Raw genomic sequence first — 23,461 nt, 5'->3', positions numbered from 1 at the left:
CAAGACCGGACCCAGCACCGACCCCTGGGGAACGCCGCTAGTCACAGGTCTCCAGCCGGACTATGCGCCGCCAATCACCACCCTCTGAGCTCAGCCAGTTCTCAACCCACCTAACTGTCCACTCCTCTATCCCACACTTTCTCAGCTTTGCTATCAGGATGTCATGGGAGACAGTATTGAAAGCCTTGCTAAAGTCAAGGTAGATGACATCCACTGCTCTCACCCCATCTACCCAGCTGGTGATGCCATCATAGAAGGCAATGAGGTTGGTCGAGCACGACTTCCCCTTGGTGAATCCATGCTGGCTACTCCTCATAACATTCTTCTCTTCCAATTGCTTGGAGATGGCATCCAGAACAAGCTGTTCCAACACCTTTCCAGGGACAGAGGTGAGACTGACTGGCCTATAGTTTCCCAGATCCTCCTTCTTACCCTTCTCGAAGACCGGAGTGACATTGGCTATCCTCTAATCTTCAGGCACCTCTCCTGTTCTCCAGGACCTTTCAAAGATGATAGAGAGCGGTTCGGCGATCACCTCTGCCAACTCCCTTAGCACACTAAGGAAGAATGGGGCTGCCCTCCTTATAATAAGTACTTAGCAAGTATGGGAAGTCTCATGTCCCTACAAAAGAAATTGTAGAAAGGTAGCCTGATCAGATACTTAAAACGTTCCACAGAGTATAGTGATTTCAGCAAAACAGCGCTGAGTTATTACTGCTGTGCTTTGCATTTACTGGACCTTTTCAATAGCTGTCCAACAATTCTGCTCAGTTTCACCTAGTGAAATCTGATATAAGGTGAGTTTCCTATTGAAAAAAAAAAAAAAAAAAGATTGGCACTAGCATACCTCTCAGCAGTCAATCCTTTCTGAGAGCTGGACAAGGAGAAATAAATTAATTGTTGATTTTCCTTTTCAGGATCACAGTACTTTCCATTGTCTATTACTACTTCAAGTCAGGAACATCTATTTCCCTCCATCCTATAATTATTTTTTTCAATACAAAATATCACTCTTAGTGTATCATCATTTAATAATGAACTCTCAGGAAAAGCTCTTTCTGAAAGACAGTGGGCAGGTCACTCAAGGCAAAGCTCTAATAGACTGCCAGGCTTATTTATACAAACTGAGAGGGTATTCAAACTGTATGTAAAGGAGCATGGGGAATGTCTGTCTCAGAGAAGAGAAGATGACAGATAGGTCAACTTTAATTTAAGCCTAACTGAAGATATCTTTAAAAATAGCTGTCTGCAGTTACAGTGCTACACCTCCCTCATTTATTTAATGCCTACACTCTGCAATATAAACCTAATTGCAGAAATGATCCATTCAGCACAGCATAATTTAAGACTAACAGATTGCATTGTAGAGCTCTACAAAAGTCTCTGGGGTTTATTGTGCTGCTGCTGGCTCCTACAGGTCTTCACAAGTGGACCACTCATACTAACACTGCTAACAGGTGTAACATTGGTCATTCCTGATTCTGCTTGGCACACTGGTGCCTCCAGTTTATTTTTACTGGCTGGATTTGCATCACAAATGAATCACAACAGTTACTGGGTACACAACCCTTTAGGCAGATGCTGTGTCATCCGCTCTGGGCCAGAGCACCAGATCTACTACATCAAACTGACACAGTGTGCCAACATTCATCATCCTATACAATTCCATTGTATCATGACCTACCTGCCTAAGAAAAGGTAAAGAATGAATCATTATGATCAATTTAAAGAAATGTAAACCTTCAATTCCAGATACTATTAGTTAAAACATATAATAATAGTAATAATAACTTTCTAAATGAAGTAAATACAATGTATAGTTTCAATGACTTTATAAAGAGAGACCTGAGTTTGTTAAACATATACATATTACACTGTTGAAGAAACTCAGTTAGGAAGGTACTCTATGGGATAACTCCATCCCTATATTGCCTGAGGACCAGGTAGAAAAGATGAGAAATATAAGTAGGCTTACAGAGCAAAATATCTGAACTACCACCCTCCAGTAATATATCCTCATAGTTAACGTGATCTTTTCAACAGCTAGAAGTTGAACTATTCCTCTTGCAGCTCCACTGAAGGAGTCAAGATACCCGCAGATGGCTGGAAGGGCACGTTCTGCTCAGTTCACAAGGCCGGTGCTCTCCTCCTGACTGCCAACACTGCAGTGTAGGCTGCACCAGATGCACAGGCAGTGAGTTGTAAGTATTCAGACCACATCTTTGGCAAAGGGGATCATTTCCCCATCCTGCACAATAGATCTCCTGGTTTTAGCTTTTCCTTTTTATCCTGCGGTGGCACCGTTTGCTGCTCTGAAAGACAACTAGCTCACCACTTGTTCAGCCATGTGGTCATGCACTCAGAAACTGCAATTCACATTTTGGCAAGCTCTGAAACATTCTCTCTTTTCAAATGAGTATTGCTGATCACACATCAGCCAGACCCTACTGACCACACTTGCGTAACATGGCCTTCTTTTCAGAGACATGGGAACATGGCTACTGTGTTAACGGCTTGTACTTCTTGAGTGTATTAAGAGCAGCACACAGGCTACATAAGCCAACATCACTGCATTTTGAAAAGTTCTTATAGCTGCAATCCTGTAGCTCTGCAATATAGTACTACCATTGCTAATTAGAGGCTGTCCTGGTTTCAGTTAGGACAGAGTTAATTTTCCTTCTAGTAGCTGGTAGGGTGCTATGTTTTGGATTAGGATGAGAAGAGTGCTGATAACATGCTGATGTTTTAATTGTTGCAGAGCAGTGCTTACACCAGGCCAAGGACTTTTCAGCTTCTCGCTCTGTCCTGCCAGCGAGCAGGCTGGGGGTGCAGCAGGAGCTGGGAGGGGACAGACCCAGGACAGCTGACCCAAACTGGCCAAAGGGGTATTCCATACCATCTGACGTCATGTTAAACAATATATAGGGGTGGCTAGCTGGGGGGGGGGTGGGGGGTGGGGCGGCTGCTCGGGGATAGGCCAGGCATCGGTCAGTGGGTGGTGAGCAATTGCATTGTGCATCACTTGTTTCTTACACATTATTATTAGTAATACTATTATCATTATTATTATCATTATTATTATTATCATTATTATTATTATCATTATTATTCTCCTGTCATAATAAACTGTCTTTATCTCAGCTCACAGGCTTCACTTTCCCATTTCTCTTCCCCATCCCAGAGAGGGAGAGGGGAGGGTGAGCGAACGGCTGTGTGGTGTTTAGCTGCCAGCCGGGTTAAACCACAACACAGGCCATAAACTTCATGCTAAATTTGCAAGGCTTCTCAGGTCTGCTCTCTCTGAGCTTGTCTTGACCTCCCCACAGCTTTGCTTTACTTGGCATAGCCAAGACTCCTTTAACTGACCAGGTGTGTGCCATTCATTTGTTTCACTTTTGTTTATCTTTATACAGTACAACCATAGCTTTAAACAAATCTCAACTCTATGCAGAATGAGATACCTATGACTAGGATAATAATGTAGTATGAAGAGATATAGGTCTAGTCCAATGGAAGAGGCCTTGAGAAGTGGAGACACAGGATGCAGTGCAGAGGAGTACAGGTATGGGATGACAGGAGATGAGACATAGACTTGGCACTGGAGACTACAAACAACTCACCCATGATCAACAACGAAATGCAGACCTGGACAAAACTGAGTCTAGAGGTAACCAAGAGGAAAAAGAATTAGTATCCAACACATGTAAAATGCACCATACATTAAAAATTCAGGTGTATCTTGGAGCTGTAGATAACAGCAAAGGTGCAAAAGCCTGATAGAAAACTAATAAAAATTATCCCAGCTGGTGGATTCTAGAGTGAGGAAGAAGGAGCCATCAATATGACCATCATATTCCTCCTGGCACAGGACTCAGATGCTGACAACTCACAGTAACACCCCCACGAGAATGAAGCCACTGAACTTAGGACACAGAGAAGCAGTGAAAGGGTGGCATAGCCCCCCAGAAATGGGAAGAAGCTAAGTATTTGCAAAGCAATTTTAATTTCATTATTATTCTTTCTCTTTCAGTAACAGATTTAGATTAATAAAGATTCTTGAATTAGACTGCTAAGATTTCAACTGTACAAATAAAATTAAAAAAAAAAATCTCTCTCTCTCTCTCTCTCTCTATATATATATATATATACACATGTAAAAAATTCCTTTTCTTCTTTGTCCATAAACAAGATTTTGAGTGTAGCATACTACCAATTCCATAGCTGGGACTAACACCCAACAGCATCTATACTTGCTATACCAATGGAGACAGAGGCAGACAAAAGACAGTAGTGCAGTAACGGTACGTCTAAATTCTGAGCAAAAATGAGTAAATCCAGTTACAGCTTACGTGAAGGAACATGTCCTGGTTGGTGAAATTAAAAACATACTGGAGCTGCTTTGAAAGCAGGAAAAGAAAGAAGTTGGGCCAAAACATGGCAGTTGTCAATTAGTTTAATTAAGGAATCAAAATTCTATTGGATGCAAGTTTTTAGTTTGGGAGAAAATCTGAGGACTCTCAGATGTCAAATATTTTAAAATAAGTAGTTCTCTTGTTGTGATTCTCACCATCTCCTGTTAAGAACAGCTAAACAGAGAACATTCATATGATTAAGCTTCCTGCAAGTCAAGAAACAAAATGACTCATAAGACCTTTCTTTCCCAATTACTATTGCCTATCTAGGCAAATTAAACAATAAAACTTTCAGTTCAGAAGATTTTAAATTCAAATCCATGGCTAATGCATACAGTCAAAACCAAACATTCTCACATGGTTTCCTTTTTTCACCTTTCCTGAGATTCAGAATTGCCAGTTCTTCCCAAAAGCAGGCTAGAATTTCCTACAAATTACATGCATGCTAAAATTGAGTATATTATTCAGTTGAGAAGGTCAATGATAAAAGCTTTCTTGGTTTTAGAAAGGAATGTTTTTGGCCTTTCTTCTTTAATTAACATAATTCCATAAGTCCATAAGCTAGTTGTCAAATTTCTTGGTATGAAATACCAATAATGAGGCAGTAATTCTGTAGGTCGCAATGGCTGTAAGAAACAATCTCTTAAATACGTTATTCTGTGACTGTAAACAGGAATTCCCATATAGAATAAAACTGATGATCTCCTGTCAACATTTGATTATTCAGGGATATGACAGGGGACTTGGAAATGATTCAGATAGAGCAAAACATATGTAAATCAGACTACAGAATACACGCACAGCACATTCTCCTGAGAAATAACTTGTAAGTAGATGACTAAAGAAGGTAGGTGCAAGTATGAATAATAGAAGGCAGAATACTACATAATCGCAGGTACTTCACTGCAGCCAAGAAAACTGAAGGACAGGCCTGTGTAAACTACAGCTTAGATTAATTCACACATAATCAAAAGTTGTGTAGTTGGTGTATAGTTAGTACAGTGCCTTTAACACTTTGGAACCTTTTTCAGTTAGCTAAATAATTACATCCACACCCGTTGCTCTGGTTTTTGCATAGATTACATTAAAGATTACAAGCATACAAGGAAAAAAAATGAGAGATACACACCTTGAAGGATACCAGTTACGCACTGGATCGGAACTCAGGAGTTGTAGGTCCCATTCTCAAGTTTGCTGCTGATTTGCTTAATTGGGTAACTTGTACTTATTTTCTGTCTTTCCCAAAATATGCTTTATCTATATGTTCTATACAGAATTTAGCCATACAGAAATTATTCATGGCAGAACTGGCTCGTTACTTCTCATGTAATGTAAAATACAATGTACCCTGATTATCAATGGAGGACATCTATGTACTAATGCCACAAATTAATTGACAGCTAAGACAATCAAACTTCTGTGGCAGTTAATTGCTCTGCATTCTGTGTTTTCAAACTAAAACCAGAAGTTCCAGTATTACAGATACATGGCTTAGGATTTAATGACATGCATCCAACACGGACTATTTTAAGGGCCCACTATAGCGATCTAGATGAGCAAAGAAAAATTTTCTGAACTGCTTGCAGCTCTTTCCAGGCAGTATTGCATCACAAACACAATCTACTACAGAATACCTCTTTTGCAACATATAGTTTAAATCTAATGATACACAGATATTTCATTTTCACAAAATGATGCCCAAAGGATATTTGCAAATTCCTATTTATAAGAAAATAGCATAAGAGGACAGATATTCTTTGTAGCAAGAATTTACTGGCAAGCCAAAATAAAATAATAGGCAGTATTCTTCATATTTACCCTCACTAAATTACTCGTATAGTTCTATGTGAATATCCATTTTTAAGCAAGTCCTATGTTAATAGTTCAGAAGCAATCAAATGACTGATTTCAACACTGTTCAGAGCAATAAAATATCTGTATGAGTACACTTAGCATTGCTGACTTTTGATGGTATTGGTGGCATGCTTCATAACACATACAGGGGCACACAGGGTCAACTGAGACACATTATACAAACTGTCTACCATTTTAATGCAGTCATTTTCCTTATCATTCCACTGATTTGACCAGTGCTGCTTTTAAAATCATTAACAGTACAAGGGCAATGACCACTTTCAAGAAATGCTTTAAAAAAAGTCTCAGCTCTTTTCTACAGCAGCCAGCACGCCAGTTCAATTGCAACCAGGGAGAAAAAAAAAATCTCGGTGAACTCCAGTAACGGAAAAGAAAAGGCCACTGATTCTCCAGTTTGATTTGCCTTGGTAGATCCAGCTGTACATGCCACCAATCTACATCCCATCCTGTAGTTACTGGAAGGAAGTTTGCTCTCCTTTGCTAGCCACAATCTAGTAATCCATCATTCACAGTCAGAAATGAGCACAACATTTGCTTCAAAGTTAACAGCACTACAAATATATTAAGAGAAATACAATAGGAGTCATCATATTCATTTCTAAACAAAAATAATGCCATCACATATGAATGAACACTGCACTATCACGTGCATCCAGACAAAAAATAAACAATGCTACTTCAAAACATTCTTAAAAAAAGTTTGAAAGTATTTCTAATGAATTCATTACAGTCTGACTTATTAAAATTCTAAGACATTTCTGCACAAAGATATTAAAATAGGTTACAATTTTAAGTGTAGACTTGTTTCGTACTATTTTAACGGAAATTGATTATGAGGATTGAAATGCAATTTGAGTAGGACTAGCATATCAAGGTTTAATTTAAATGAAGTGTTTTTGGATAAAAGACCAGTGAAATCAGTTCCAGTGGCAGCCATATACAGTGTAGATTTACCTTATAATCCATCAGATTTAACCTTACTGCATTCCCTTTCTCCATTCTAGGAAAGCAAAACTAACACACTGAACTAGACTAGGAATTGATTTTTTTGTGGTAGCATTGCAGGAAATGTAACATCTACGGTAATTAAAACAACTTCGGAAACAGTAACTTATGGAATTATATGCCTTGGCCAGGCAAGATGTCTGAGAACCTTTCTATTTCAAAACGACAGAGTTTACTTTAGCATTCAAAAGCTACAAAGAAAAACAGGGGAAATTATACTAAGGCTACCTTCAGGTTTGCCAGGTAGAAAATACCTGTTTTTGAAGATGTCCAAGGTAATGACATTCATTTTCATTTTCATTTTGCTGTAGTCACAACATGTACAATCTTTAATTCGTGTCCTTAAAACAGATGCCATATGGAAGTTACTGGCTAAAATTACACTTAAAAGAACATACTTTAAGGTTGGGGTCCACATTCAGTAAGATGTGGTGGTAAAGTTGCAGGCATGGCACACCGTCACCGTCAATCACTGACAAGTGTTAGGTGGCCCCCTCCTTCAGACAGACATAAGGAGATACACCCATACAAGGAGATACACCCGTAGAATGTTTAGTATTAGCCATGGCAGCAGGTACAGGGAAAGAAGAAACCAGGGGATAATTGAAGGATATGCAATGATGGTAATTATTAAAGTTAAATGAGACTGACTGAAGACAAAATCCTGGTTCTTCTCCTTTACATTGACTCCACAAGGACGTCAATAGCACGTGCTGTTTTCCTTCTTCAGAACACTTTATCTATGTCCTCACTATAGAACATAAAATGACCAAATTTACCCTTTTGATTTGATTTCTAAAGCAGCCATTAATAGACCTTTGCTGTTATAACTATATTATTGTGTAGGTGTAAAGATAGCACCTGATGACTTTTTGCATAATATTTATATGAAAAGAGTCCTTTTTCACCACTTCATAATTTGGATTGTAAGTCATGCATTATAGGTGAAATAATACCTTAAATTACTTGAATACCTTGAACAGCAATAATACCTTGAATACTCTTGAGTTGTTAGGAAATGAATGCTAGTTAGCAATTTATAGTTAAAAACAAACTACTGGAGCTGGGGAAGATGGGGAACAATCTTCGCCAGCCTTTGAAAAGCACAGAATGTACCTCTGTATCAAATTACTTATGAATAATCATATGATGACCATAACTTTAATAATTTTCAACAATGTCAGCAAGTGCATTCTGGTTATTTTCAACAGCTAAGATTGCCACAGTATCAACTGCATAGAAAAGCCTTTGTACTTTATAAGTATTCCTTACTGAATTGTAGACACACACACAAAAAAAAAAGCTTCTTGCTGCTACAGTGAGATTTTTATCTCCATTTAATATAGAGTGAATAAATATTGAAATTCTCAAAGTTCTTTTTAGTGCTACAGTTTTGATTAGCAAAGCATGTATTTAATTTAGTCTGTTAATAAATGAATGTGTATATAAAACGTATGCATATGACACTTTATATACACATATCTATAAAATGCATGCCTAAAGATTGACATATAATATACAGACATTTTGAAATAGCTGTAAAAACAGCTATTTTAAAATAACAGTCCTTCCAGGTGCTATGCCAGTTGCAAATAATGACTATTAACATGTCATACAAGCATTAGAATTTGCAACTACCTAAATGCAAGTAAAAAAAAATCTAAATATTAAAATCATATTGTCGATGTTTAACCCGTTTCTAATTTTCATACAGGGAACCTACATATATTTTCTGTCTGGTGATATTGCAAAGCTTTTTTCTTCCCTTGGAAGACATAAGTGGATATAAATAAGGCTACAGGCTTTGAACTATGAAAAGCCTGACTACGCAGCAATTCTTTAAAAAATACTTAAAAATAGAAGGTATGTACTGCTGGGAGTCATGTTTTCCTCATAATGTATAAACCTGGAAGCATTGTTCACAGGGTTCTATGTAAAGTGCTTATGCTGTAAACAAAGCTAAAGTTAACAGTATCATCCTGAAAAATCACAAGGTTTCTTGAAACTGTCCAACACTTGAATTCCTTCTCGTTGCTATTTAATGAGCAAAACTTGCCCCCTTTGGTAATCAGACAGCATCAGCTGAAACACAGGCAGTTTGACTTCACCAGGAGTAGTTCTAAACTCTTTGTTCAGAATTATGAGTTCTCTTCTTTTGCTGGATAGTCCTTTGTTGGATAGTAGAAATACCTGGGGGGAAAAAGAAGCTAGTTAATATGTGTGGGAACTAAGACTTCCCTGCTACTCACACTCACCAGGTCTGGGATCAATCTCTGCACTATCAGCAGAAAGCTACCATGCTATGACTATAACGCACAATCTAAGGAACCTCAGAAGTCTATCCAAATAAATGTTTTAGTTCAGAATTTAGAACAGAGTTTGATGCAGAAATCTCTGTGTGAAATTCTATCATTTATGCTATACACAGGGAATTAGTTTGCCTAATGATCCTCTGACTCAAAATTTATGGACTTGTCTGCACTGCATACAAATAGAATTAGAGCAGCATGGTGTAAAGGTCTCCCACAGCTAATCAATGAGGCCCGAATGCAACACACTGCATCTGCGGGCCAGCTTTAACTTATGCTGCTGATGTAACACCTCCACAGACTTCAACATAATGGAGAACTAGCTGAAAGAAAGTCTTTAACATCACTTCCTTCTCCTCTTCTAATTCCTTTCTTGAATGCTATACAGAAAATTAGCACAGAAGGTGTTCGAGCCACTTCTGTTGACTTCATATAGGTGAAGACTGCCTCAGAATCAGGTTTAATTACATTATTAGAATTATCCTATTAACATATGTAAAAAGGCTTCTTCTCATAAACAGTGCTGCGAGAAAGTAAAATAGGTGTTTCCTTTTTGTCTCTATTTCAAGAGCAAAACCTCTTCAGAACGTTTTCCTTGACATAAGTTTACAGCAACTATAACCCAGATATACAAAGCCCTTTCACACGTGCCTCTATACAGCCAGCCCCTCAGGATGCAGAGCATTACATTGATTACTGAAGTACTGAAAGATACAGCAGTGTTCCAGTAATGAGGAAAAGAAACATATGAAAAATAACTTCTGCTACATTTAAATCCCTAGGCTGAAAGGTCATTAGTTAAGTTGGAAAACCAAGTACACATAAGAGAAAACACACAGATTAAAGGCTGACAGCAAACTTTCATTCAGCCCCACACGTGGATAACATAATAATTAATGAGGCACTGTATCTGTGCAAAAAATAGGATGTAGTCACACAGCAAAAATATTTACCATGATTCAGAAGAGTACTTTCTATATCTTTCTTGAATCACAACTTCTGCAATATAGTTAATAATACTTAACATAAAGATTTGTGTATGTTGTTTCCTAATTTTTACATCATAAACAAACCACTCTCCAGGTATTTTGTTGTGATATCACCCACACAGTTCATCTACAAGACTGAAAATAGTAACTGCAATGCACAGACTCCGTCATTAAGTTAATAAATAGCTTCTAGCAGATATGGGTAGCTATCCTCACATGAGGACCAGCACCAGATGATGATGACATGCACTTTTCTGACAACGTAAGAAAGGACACTGCACTTGAGTGCTCCAGTTGCCAGAGGCTCAACATTCTGTCTCAGCTTTTGAACTTGCCAGCTTTTCTGCATGGCTCTTTTGTAGGCCTATGATTTCTACCATCTGGCCTTACAGAAAACCATTCTATTCACCTGGTGAGACCCAGCCACAGGTTCTTCCCTTCCACATACCAGTATCTCCTCCAGGATTCTTTTATTTTGTCTCTTGCTGTTCTTGACTCTGCATTAGATTTATCTACTGCTCACTTCCTGGCCTTCTTCTCATCAGTCGCTACTTATCATTTCTTTGCACAGACATTATCTTACAATGATCAGATAAACTTTTTCTTCTGATGTCTAGACTTGATCTGATAACATTTCTGTGCTCTGTCAAGACTACTGGTCAACATATACATGCTGCAATTTCTTAAAATTATGACTTGGTTACATTGGCACAAATTTCTAAGAGAATGGTTAAAGTCATACTTGTGACAAAAGATGTACTTTCTTAGCCAAAATTGAAATCCTTGTTCTAGTGCAGCGCTTAATAAAATGTCACTAGAATTCTTTTTTTTTTCTTTTTTAATGTGGGCAAGCAGTGTAGGGCAAAGCTTCATATTTTTAATATCTTCATCCAGTGCTTTAAAAGCTAAAATCTTTCAGCTCCTTCAGTAGCACAGATTTCTATAGCTACAGAACTCCACGGAAACGTGGAAAACTCAGGAGATCATGGTGTTTTTACAGATACAAAATTCCAGTAAGACAAACAGTTATTCCTTGATTTTACATAATTTCCAGATAATTAGTCTTAAGTAAAATATTTTAAACTAAATTTCAAAACTCAGGCTGATACTTTGACAAGGCCTAAGAATTATCTTCTCTTAAGGATTACTATGTCAGAGCCATGAAGATCTGGCTTCCCCTTATCTATATATACAAGTTCTATTGGTAAAAATGCAGTCTTCATGAGAAAGTGATGCAACTACAGTATTCTGAGGAACACTGTGACAGTTAGTACCGTATTGGCAGCCCAGAATAACTTTGGTTGTATCCTACACTGCTATATTAAAAAAAACAACCTGTTTAACAATCAGTCATCAACCATCCTACCAGTCATCAAGGATATCTTGAGACAGTTAAAAATGTTTTAACTTTGAATGATTGTGACTTCTAAACACTGAGGCCAATCATGTCTTCCATTTGTTAGGAAACTTTCAGGTTATCTTGCACTTAGCCTTAAAAGAAAGTAAGCCTATTCCCCAAACTCCTTTCAACTGCATCTTGCTGTGACGTGGAAAGGTATTACATTCTTTTCAGATAAATTGACCTAGCTGGACCAAACCATAAAAGAGAAGGAAGGAAGGGAAGGAAGGGAAGGAAGGGAAATTTCCCCTTCATTTCAACTCAGTGTACTGTTCAAAAAAGCTGTGTAAGATACAGTTCTGCTAGCACAAGAATGACTGCAGACTATAGTGAGCTTTTTCAATTGCCTTGGGTAGGAATCTGCCTTCTTATTTAATGTTATTTGACAGACTTTATCTATGCTCTGTACAAGAACTCTGCCAAGTAGATATCTCAGACACACAAAAGTCAGTCCCAGAGTAAATCTTTTCCTTAAACTAGTAGAAAGATCCGCTTCAGAACTGCAAGAGCACACCCATATTAACTCAGCCAAACAAGTCTGTGATGACAGATGCTTCCACTCAAAGATGGGAAGCTCATATAAGAACGTCTAAGAGCTCAGGGCATGTGATCTCTGCAAGGGATCAGAGCCATCTGCCTAGTGTTGAAAACAGTCATTCCCACAGTCCAAATGCTGACAGACAGCTTCATAAACATGCACTTTTTCTACAGACAGTGTGGACTTCAGGCATTTCCACTGTTAGGAGACCACTTAATTTGTGTATCATCACTGAACTGTATCAATGAGCCAGTACCTACCAGGCATCCAAAATTCTGTAGTAGTCCAGACAAGCCTTAATTTATTTATTTTTTTTCAGCAAAAGAACTGAAATGCACCTCCTGCCTCGCCTACCTTATTGCTAAAGAGAATCTTCAGCAAACTGAGTGAAGAGAGATGTTTTGCATTATTCATAGTCCTGCCACAGGATTAGATTATTTTGGTACTTACACCAGAAGGATTCCTGGATCACTTCTCTGTTCTGCCCAACACAATCTCATGAATTATAACCAAGTTCTAAATCTAAGTAATTTATATGTAGCAGCCCTGATGCTAGCCAAATCTAGTAATCTTGATGCTAACTATCTGGTAGAACTCTAAACAGTTTATGCTACAGCTCCTATCATGCTGGTTCACAGAAAACAGCCTGAAATAAAAATCTTAATTAGACTGACTTACTAACCAAAAGGAGAAAAGTGTTTTGTTTTTATATTGTAGTATCAGAAGAACTAAAATCCTCCTTCTGTGTCATTGGACTACTATGCATCCCTGAAATGACAGGAACATTCCTGCAATTCTCTAAAGATCCAGCTAGCACTACCTTTTTTACATTTGGCCATCTGATTCTGCCATGTGTGAGTGCTAACACCCTAGCATCTAAGGCATACATTTTCTCTAGTTTATAAGTCAATATATCTTTAGAGCTTCACTGAACTATTAACAGGAAGTCTTGGCACTTCTCATGTACCCTCTCTTTTGAGTATGGCCAATACTAGCGTGGCTGTAACAACTTAATAAAGTTTTTGTCTCTAGAAAGCACAAAAAGATGCAGTATGCCTATCACCATATGCAGTGGTGAACTCTATTCAGTTAATGTCTTCAACCCATCTCTTGGCCACATATTTCATTGTCATTGGAACTCTATATATCAATGTGACAGGAGTTAATCACTGCCTTATCCTAAGAGTTGGATGAAACTGAAGCTAGAATCAATTGTGACTCCATGTTTTCACGTTACTTCTCCTTTTTCTAATTTCTGTAGAATATGTTATTTAGGAAAGGTAAGCCAATACTGCCTCTTAGTGGAAGGACAGTCAGCTTAAACAGTGTAGTGAATGTTGCTCTATGGGAATAGGGCTGCACGCTTACAGTGCCACACAGACCTGCAGCTGAGTAGATCAAACACTCTACCAGTCACAGATGTTTAAAATAAAACAAAATAAAACAAAACAAAGCGGGACTGCTGAGCTTTTGCTTTTTTACCTCACTGGGGAGAAGTACAAACCAACAGATTGCTGGTAAACTTAGATAAACATTCCTGGCCAAAACAATATTCTTTTGTGTTTATGAGATACACTAAGTAAGAATTAACATGGACATTAACATCGTTTGGAACAAGAAAACAATTAACAGAAAATGCCAGGCAACATTAACAGAAAGTGGTACCAAAATGAAAAAAAAAAAATAAAAAATTGTAGCAGTGTCATAAATCGCCCAGACATCACAAAGTCAAAAAATTCACTTTAGATTTCAGAAGCCCTGGAGCTGCATAGTTTTCATCTACGGGCTAGTTTGGTCTGTTCTAGAACATTAAAAAACATTAACTAAGCTAAATACAAATTTGAATTCTTTGGTCATGCAACACAATTAAACAGGCAGAATAGTGTTGAAGAATAAATGGCTGACATGGTGAGAATTTGCAGACAGAAAAAGCCCAAGAAATGCATTTGTATTTTCAGATAATATACCCATGGACTATAGCCCCAGTAACAAATGAGAGCTGCTTCAAATAGACAAAATTCAGAATTTGCTGTCATTACTGAGCTATATTATCTTTCTGTGAGTAATACCTTGTGCTATTCTTTGAGTAGTTAAAAATGTATAGCTATCATTAGAACCAGACTTGACAGTTTTCCTCTGTGTGAAATAGCTCTAAGTACATGAATGCTTGTTTCTTTAATTCTAAAACTTCAATAACAATGGAAAAGATTTCACTGAACAAAGATATGAAAATTATAACTGACAACATAATAATATATGCATTTAATTATGAACAATTTTGCCGTCTATTCTTATCTGCGTTGCTACTAGTTTTGTCCTATGAAATAAATGCTGAAAGATTTCTCTTGTAAACAGACCTCTTATATGAGCTATGGCACCCAGCTGAACACAACCACTGTCTCTGAACATTGCTATTTTTGTTTATTTATGATATGACAAATCTTCTATCATATAAGTGAGTTGTGCTTGGATTAAGTCTCTTAATGCAACTGATTAAAAACAGACTTCTCCATCGATTTGGGTATTACATATCTACTCCAATATGAAGAGGTGTGGTGAAAGTTTGAAACTAGTATTTCTTGTCCTATTCATAAATGACAGGCTCAACAGCAAGGTGCCTGTCACTTATGTGGTATAATATTAAATATGAATAGGGAAAAAAAAAAGAAAAAAAAAAGAAAGACTGGCACAAATGGTGTGATTAGAATAATTTCAAAACACTACATTTTTTTATGCATGTTTACCAAATGTCTGTATAAATATGTAACACAATTGGAGCTCTGAATAATTTCAGGACATTAGTGATAAATGGGCATGAGTTGATTATTCAAGATAAAGCTGAGGGTCATTATCCTCAGCTGGTCATTAATCCCCATTAAATGAAATGACTGCTATTGAGATAGTAATTACTATTATAATGAAATGGGGGAAAGCACGATATTTTTCTTATGAACCTGTCTCATTTTCTAAAGAATTCATGTTTTAATCCACACCAAATAAAATTGCCTGAATCACGTTTAACTCTTTATACAGTTAATTAATCTCGCTACAATCTTCATGTCACTGCCCCCAGTGTCCCATTTAGTGGGATTAGATTTAGATTTAGATTTAGTGTCCCATTCCTGGAATTCTGGGGGAACAGCAAGAGGCAACAGTGACAGGAAAGAAACACTAAACACAAAATCCCCCCTAAACAGAAAGTAAAGAAAAAAATATTTTAAGTATGTTTTTTGTATAAAGCATGCTTCATGATGAAGTAGGAAATTGCATTAGTACAGTATATGACATCAAGCTGTTTCTTCTGCATTTAATAGTGCTTTTAGCAAAAGCACATGTCCCATGTTGTAGCACAGCAGCTGTGGAAGTCTTTGTTCCAAAACAGAATTCTCCTTGCAGCTTTCCAACATATGGAACTGACACTGTCAAGTTAAATTGTTCAGAAATCCTGAAGAAATTGTCCCTGAAATGAAGAAATAGCTTTAGAAATTTTCAACTTTATCAATTAAGTTTGTGATTTTCTGATGTTTTCTGAGGACTTTTGAGCCTTATAGAATCACAGAATGGTTTGGGACGGAAAGGACCTTAAGTATCATCTAGTTCCAACCCCCCTTCCATGAGCAGGGACACCTCCCACCAGAAAAAGTTGCTCAAAGCCCCATCCAGGCTGCCCCTGAATACTTCCAGGAATGGGGCATCCACAGCTTCTCTGGGCAACCTGTTCCAGTGTCTCACCACACTTGTAGTAAAGAATTTCTTCCTGGTATCTAACCTAAATCTACCCTCTTTTAGTTTAAAGCCATTACCCCTTGTCCTATCAGTATCTGCCCGTGTAAAAAAATCACTCTCCATCTTTTTTATAAGCCCCTTTTAAGTACTGGAAGGCCACATCAAGGTCTCCACAGAGCCTTCTCTTCTCCAGGCTGAACAGCCCCAGCTCTCTCAGTCTTTCTTCACAGGAGAGGTGCTCCAAGCCTCTGATCATCTCTGTTCCTCCACTGGACCTGCTCTAACAGGTCCACATATTTCTTGTGATGGGGACCCCAGACCTGGATGCAGTGCTCCAAGTAGGGCATCATGAGGGCAGAGCAGAGGAGGACAATCAGCTCCCTTGACCTGTTGGCCATGCCTCTGTTGATGCAGCCCAGGATGCAGTTGGCCTTCTGGGCTGCAAGTGGACATTGCTGACACATCAAGCTTTTTGTCCACCAGAACCCCCAGGTACTTCTCTGAAGGGCTGCTCTCAGTGAGTTCTTCTTCCAGTCTGTCCTCATGTCTGGGATTGCCCTGACCCAGGTGCAGCACCTTGCACTTGGACTTGTTGAACCTCATTAGGTTCACATAGACCCATTTCTCAAGATTGTCCACTTCCTTTTGGATGGCCTCCTTTCCTTCTGTTGCTTCACCTGCCCCACTCAGCTTGGTATCATCTGCAAACTTGCTGAGGGTGCACTCAATCCTATTGTCTATATCATTGATATAGATATTAAGCAGCACTGGTCCCAAGATAGACCCCTGCAGGACACCACTCATCACCAGCTTCCATATGAACACAGAGCCATTGACAGAAACTCTTGCTGTGGCCATCCAGCCTATTCCTTATCCACTAACTAGTCCACCTTTCAAATCCATCTCTCCCCAATTTAGAGATCAAGATTTCATGTGGGACTGTGTCAAAGGCCTTACAGAAGTCCAGGTAGACGACTGTCAGTCAGATGGTCTTCCCTTGTTGACTAATGCAGTCACTCCATCATAGAAGGCCACCAGACTGGTCAGGCATGATTTGTCCTTGGTGAATCCATACTAGCCATCTCATATCATCTCCTTGTCTTGCATGTGCCTTAACATTTCCTCGAGGAGGATCTGTTCCATGATCTTCCCAGGCACTGTGGTGAGGCTCACTGGTCTGTAGTTCTCTGTGTCTTCCTTTCCATCCTTTTTAAAAATTAGAGCAATGTTTCCCTTTTTTCAGTCACCAGGGACTTCATCTGACTGCTGGGACTTTTCAAATATGATGGAGAGAGGCTTGCCAACTACATCAGCCAGTTCCCTCAGGACCCTGGGATGCATGTCATCAGGCCCCATAGATTTGTACCTGTTCAGTTTCATCAGGTAGTCTCAAACCTGCTCTTCACTTACAGTGGGAGGGACTTTGCTCCCCCAAGCCCAGCCTTGAGGTTCAGGGACTTGACATTGTCAGCTCATGTAGAGTCTCTCACCTACCGCCACCCTCAGGTCCTTCTCCTCTGGGCTGCTCTCAATCCATTCTCCACCCAGCCTGTATTTGTGCTTGGGATTGCTCCAGCCTAGATGCAGAGCCTTGCACTTGGCCTTGTTGAACCTCATGAGGTTTGCACAGGCCCACCTCTCAAGCCTGTCCAGGTCCCTCTGGATGGCACCCCTTCCTTCCAGCATGTCAACCATACTGCACAGCTCGGTGTCAGCAAACTTGCTGAGGGTGCACAATCCCACCATCCATGTCGCTGACAAAGATGCAACTCCTTTGGAATTCATTTTTTTCACAATTCTATTAGAAGACCTAGAATTGTGTTATGGGCAGAAGGGAAGGTAATTTGCCTTTCTGCTAGAGACACTACCATTCTTTATGTCCGTTGTGGAAGTCCCAAACATGCTGCATACTGAGATTTGTCCTTCTAGCTTGCTTAAACTGTTTGGAGAATTTAAGATGAACCCTAGCATGTCTGCTAGACAAATGAATCATACAGAATTCAAAAGCTATTGAAACTGCACTGCTTGACTACTTGGACGAAGTATGAGAAAAAAAAATGCTGAAAGCTCTAAATAGCACTGAGTGAAGCATATTCTAGAAAATATGGTAAATCCTCTGGAAATAGAGACAGATGCTCCTGACAGTGAAAGCATGGTGTACCAATTTTCAGAAGGAGAGGGAAAAATATTAATTTATTCGGGAGTAAAACACCGTATGGAGAAGAATTAACATAATAGTGACAGGGGAACCAAATGTAATTATGCATCATGACAAATAACATAATTCAGCAGCATAGTGAAAAATCAAGAGTGTGTATTGCTGCTGGTGGCAGATCAACAATTAGGTGTGGCTGCTCTGCATTTGCCAGCTAAAGCTAGGGCATGCTAGAATGACACACATGCACCGGAGTAGGTCAAAGTCTAAAATAGCTGTTACATGCACACATTTACAATTGTAAATAAGAAGCAAAAACAAGCAAACAAAATCAAATTTAGACAACATACTTCTAAACTTCTAAGGAGATTTTACTTCATTCCTTTCTCCCCCTCCAAAATCAATTTTGGCTTTGCTACAAGTCCCATGAACAAAGTACAAGTCAGCACTGCCTGTGAATAACACATTATCAGCACTACTGGAGAAGTTGTATGACTCAAGGGAAACACAATGTGAAGAAAGATGTTGAGCATTCACTGGCCTTCCTCTCCAGCCTTTATGTATATGTGAAGATGTACTACTTGCTCTTTCCCCCTACAGGATAAACATGGCATAGGGAAAAAAACATCCTATACTACACTGTCATCCCATGTGGCTATGAAGAATATTTTCTTGTCTCCTCTGAAACAAAATTTCCCAAAATGTACAAAAATATTTTAAGATTCTGAAGAACAACAAATCCGTAGGGAATTTCGGCACAGCAGGAAAAATAAGTAGTCCCGAATAAATGCTGTCACCAGAAAAAAAACAATGTTAATTATTGCACTGCTGTTAGTCTTATGTGGCATTCCTGTGTTATACATTGTAAGTACTAACATATTTTTCTGTAATCTTTAAATGTCCTTTACATTTTTATTAATAGATTTCTTATTTTCATAGTAGTTTGTGCAAAATACTCATGCCCATATTCAAGATACATCTGCATCACTACAGTAAATTACAATAAGATGTTTTTTCCCAGTGCGTGAATTAAATGTCTATACACCACATTTATACATTTGCTAGATCTCAATGTTAAAAAGGACAGCCTTTTTCATATTGTTTTTCTAAGCTGCACAATATTTGATTTTTTACAGCTCCAAATATTGGGAGCATGTGATCAGGACAAAAATTCAAATACTAACATTTGTTAGACCTCATAGCTGCAAAAGTGATTTGTAAACATGATTCAATTTTACCCTGAAGGTTTAAAGAGCAAATTATTATTTTATTTTGGGAGTTCTGAATCATGATTTTTCAATACCTAACAGCTGGCAGCTGTAAGATATTTGTGAGCTGGAATTCCAATTTAGTGAGTATTCTATAAAAATATTCAGACTAACATTTGAAACTTCTCAAGCTGTAGTCAATAAATAGTTCCACACAGAAAAATTTGCAGAGATAACAGATAACTGAAAAATATTACTGAAGAACCAGGAAATACAAAATCTTAAAACCTCTTAATATCAGAATTTAGAGGATCTTTTTTTCTGGTTCATTTGGCCGTTTTTTTGTTGCTGATTTTAGAAAACCTAACTCCCAGGTGGTCTCCCAGGCATTAAGATGCTGATTGTTGCAAAGACAAGGAAGACCTGGTAGAAACAGTGAATTTTATTTTATTTTTTTCACTAAAGAGTACCTGAGGTAATAAATACAGGCTAGCAGGTAAAGAGAATGAGAAACACTAAGCTTATGTTCTGGACTATATGGACATTTTTCATATACTCTCTTTCTTGTGTTCCTCCACGGGTTCTTGCAGCCAAGACTTACCATCTCTAGGACAAGGCATACACCCAGTTTCAAAAACCTTCACTTTTTTTTTTCATCCCCTGCACTTTTGTGCTAGCAACTACTTCTTCTGCTTTCTGAGTTGTACTCAAACATTTTACTGTATATGCTAGCTTCATCCTTTCAGCCCCGTAAAACATACTTCTATTAAAATAAAACTTTCCTTCATCTCTGGTTTTATACAACAAAAAATTAAGGAGATTGCTGCCAAACTTCTACCACTCTGTTGTCTGAGTGAAGGAAACAAATGTGGCCATGTGGCCAAAACAGCTTATATTAACAAAATGTACCATATCAATTTCTTCCAGTCCATGCATCCATGTATTAAAATAATGATGCATTGCACTAACTTTCAACTGAAATTGCAATCATGCAAACAGGTAGATGATACATTTGCTTTTAGCACATCTTAATTAACTTTTTCTTTTCAAATTGAACACTCAGACTCACCTGTTTGAAGAGAAATTGTAATAACCACTTTCCTCTAGAACCTCTTCAATTATGGTCTACAAATTCAAAGAAATTCATTTCAGTAAATTATCTTTATTAAAAGCAATAAAATACATTAATACCTATATATATATAAAGCTTACCTGCAACTGTTCATATGTCATCCCTTCTGCTATGTCAGAAGTGCCAACAATACCTTAAAATAAGAGGCAAATAATGTTATACTACTGAATCTGGGGTTTATGGTTCTTCATCAGTTTTTTTTCATTAGTTTTTTTTAGCAGTTCTCTAATGACATGACAGATAATTGCTAAGTTAGGTTATCAGCATTTTATTCCACTGATCACAATGACCCCTTGGCAAAAGCAGGAGGGTTCTTAAGGCATTCTGTGAACATTTGAGTCACAAGATGTTATAAAATGTCATAACCGATGGAAAAATATTGATTTTTAAAAAATATTTAATGTAAAGAACATAGCAATGTAACTTTCCTATTCCTCCCCACTTGCAATTTATAGTAAAAAGGGTACACTTGCAGCAGCAAATTGTGAGAACAAAAGTATCATTTGCAGGTTAAGAGAATCAAAAATTACCAATACTGAACACCTAATCAATTTGCATTTTTTCTTTAAGAACAAAATTAAGTTCATAAGTTAAGTGACTGTTTTTCCTTATCCAGACGTCACACTCAACACCCAGTATTATTCTTTACTTTTACAATAATCTGTGGAATTTATATGCCAGTTTCAACACAAAGGCCAGCAAAACCAAGGTTTCTCACTCTTCTTTCTGGAACAACAGTTTTTAACCATACTATGTCCTCTAGTTTATGATTTGCAGCCATAATTTTTCCTGCGTTTAGAAGAATGAAAATGGCACAAATGACAAAATGCAAGTTGTGCGTTTTCCTTAGGCTACTTCAATACTTTCTTAGCTGTATTGCACAAAGAGGCAAATGACAGAACAAGTCTCTGAACTAGTAATTATGGTTCCCCACCTGGGATGCTGCCTGTGATAGTAGGTTTGACTAAAGATGGAGTTCATGACTTGTCTATGAGTAACGCTAGTGCAAATTATATTTGACTCTATTTATTTTCTAAAAGTATATGTACACATTTTACACTATATAGGTGTAGTATTGCACGTACATTTCCCTCTTCAAGTTTCCAGGGTTTGATTCTGATAGGTAAATATATCATGCCAGGATTACTAGTTTAAACATGACAGAACAACAAAGGGTTCAGAGTTTGTTTAAAAATCACGTGAAAAGACAGGCAAATCCTAAGCAGGACATTTTCAGTGACAAAAATTTCTGTTAATTTTCATGGTTGAACCATGTGTTATTTGTATTTTTGCTATTTCTTTTTAATTTCAAAGTATGCTCTCTTAACTTAGTAGAATTTTCCACAATGGTAAACTACTTATCTTACCAAGAATTGAAAAACAAACTAACACACACACAGGGGAAAAAAAAATGATCAGAAAATTCATATAGTCAACAACTTTCCTGTCTCTAAAGATAGCTCTTAGATCAGAGCAGGAATTCTTCCTACTTCAGTACAATATCCTTTATTAGAAAAACATACGCCACTACCAATTTTTTGTTGTTTTGTTACCTTTTCTATCATCTGGAACTAATGTATTTGCAGCTGATGAGAGAAGTACCACATGACAATCTGCTGTAAAGATGTTGGGCTCAATCATTTCAGGAGAACCTTGGAGCAGCTGGGGGAGAAAAAAAAAAAAAAAAAAGAGAGAGAGAAAAAAAAGCAAAGGACACCTGAAATCTCCACGCTTCCCTTTTGCCAACACATCAGACTTCTTTAAAGCAGTCTACCCTTTCCTATGTAAATCTGAGACAGTCTGCCTCTTTCTATATTTCCCAAACTATCAGAAGTCAAAGGAGATTTCAATACATTTTAGATTAATGAAAAAGTAGTGAACGCAATTATCAATGTTCTACCTTCTTCTCCCCCGAGTCACTTAGTGAACACTGCAATCTGTCAACCTGCACTTTGTATAAAGCACTTTGTTACCTCCAAATTCAATTCATGTTACCCAGAATAGTTACAGTGGTGATTTTTGTAAAATTCTCAAAATGTATTTGTTCTTACTGACTTAAAATATGTCCTATTTATTCACTGATGCTTATCAGTTCCCCATCCTTCTAACTGTACTTTTTGCTGCTTTCTATTTCCTTTGAGGTAGAAATACCCAGAATTGCATTCAGCATTTCAAACATCTTCAATTTACTATCATTTACTTTTTAAATAGTGTTTTTCTTCCATTTTCTTGAGTCACAAATTCAATAGTTTTGAAGCTAACAATTTTACAGTTGAGAGCATTTATACATTCATAAATAAATAGGTTCCATTATTTCTGGGCAATTGAAAATTAGATTAATTTTCTAACAAATATTTCCTTTTTCTTATCACATTTTTGGGCACCCTTTCCTGGAAACATCCACTCAATACATTAATAGAAAACATTTCCTTACATTTAATGTTATGACTGAAATATGGGAATTGTTTAATGTAAATCCCAGGTTGATTTACAGAATAGCAAATTTGCATAAAACTGATGGCTCAAAGAGGCATCTTTAACTATCTTTCAAATGCACAACAATGTAAACATTACATAGCCACTTTCCACAGAGCTTAGGCATCTCAGATAGTTTAATACAAAAGTAGTGAGCAGATTTAGTAATTGGGGTGAGTCCATTCTGTAACAATTACTTGGAAGATTCCACAATTCAGTGCAAATAGGTGACAAGCAA

General features: G+C 37.7%; 1 protein-coding gene across 10 annotated transcripts in view; it reads right to left on the bottom strand.

The window, feature by feature from the left end:
- Window positions 1-2,952: 2,952 nt before the first annotated feature.
- Window positions 2,953-23,461, bottom strand: part of NEK10 (NIMA related kinase 10) — a 106,009-nt gene continuing 85,500 nt past the window's right edge. For 2 of the 10 annotated variants that reach the window (XR_014580433.1, XR_014580439.1), the window contains 5 exons: window positions 22,302-22,410; window positions 20,829-20,881; window positions 20,686-20,741; window positions 10,555-15,987; window positions 2,953-9,482 (listed from right to left, as the gene is read on the bottom strand). Coding sequence is in view for 2 of the 10 variants with exons in the window: in XM_083825920.1 (XP_083682046.1) it covers window positions 9,431-9,482; window positions 20,686-20,741; window positions 20,829-20,881; window positions 22,302-22,410 (270 nt within the window). In the remaining 8 variants the exon portion in view is untranslated. Of the gene's footprint in view, window positions 9,483-10,554; window positions 15,988-20,685; window positions 20,742-20,828; window positions 20,882-22,301; window positions 22,411-23,461 lie in introns of those variants that run through there. The other 8 variants (XR_014580432.1, XR_014580435.1, XR_014580434.1 and 5 more) reach the window with 7 other exon arrangements.

The sequence above is a fragment of the Anser anser genome (assembly GCF_964211835.1).
Source record: "Anser anser genome assembly, chromosome: 2".
NCBI classification, from domain to species: Eukaryota; Metazoa; Chordata; class Aves; order Anseriformes; family Anatidae; genus Anser; species Anser anser.
Note: the sequence above shows the minus strand (reverse complement) of the source record. Positions and strands in the feature narration are given on the sequence as shown.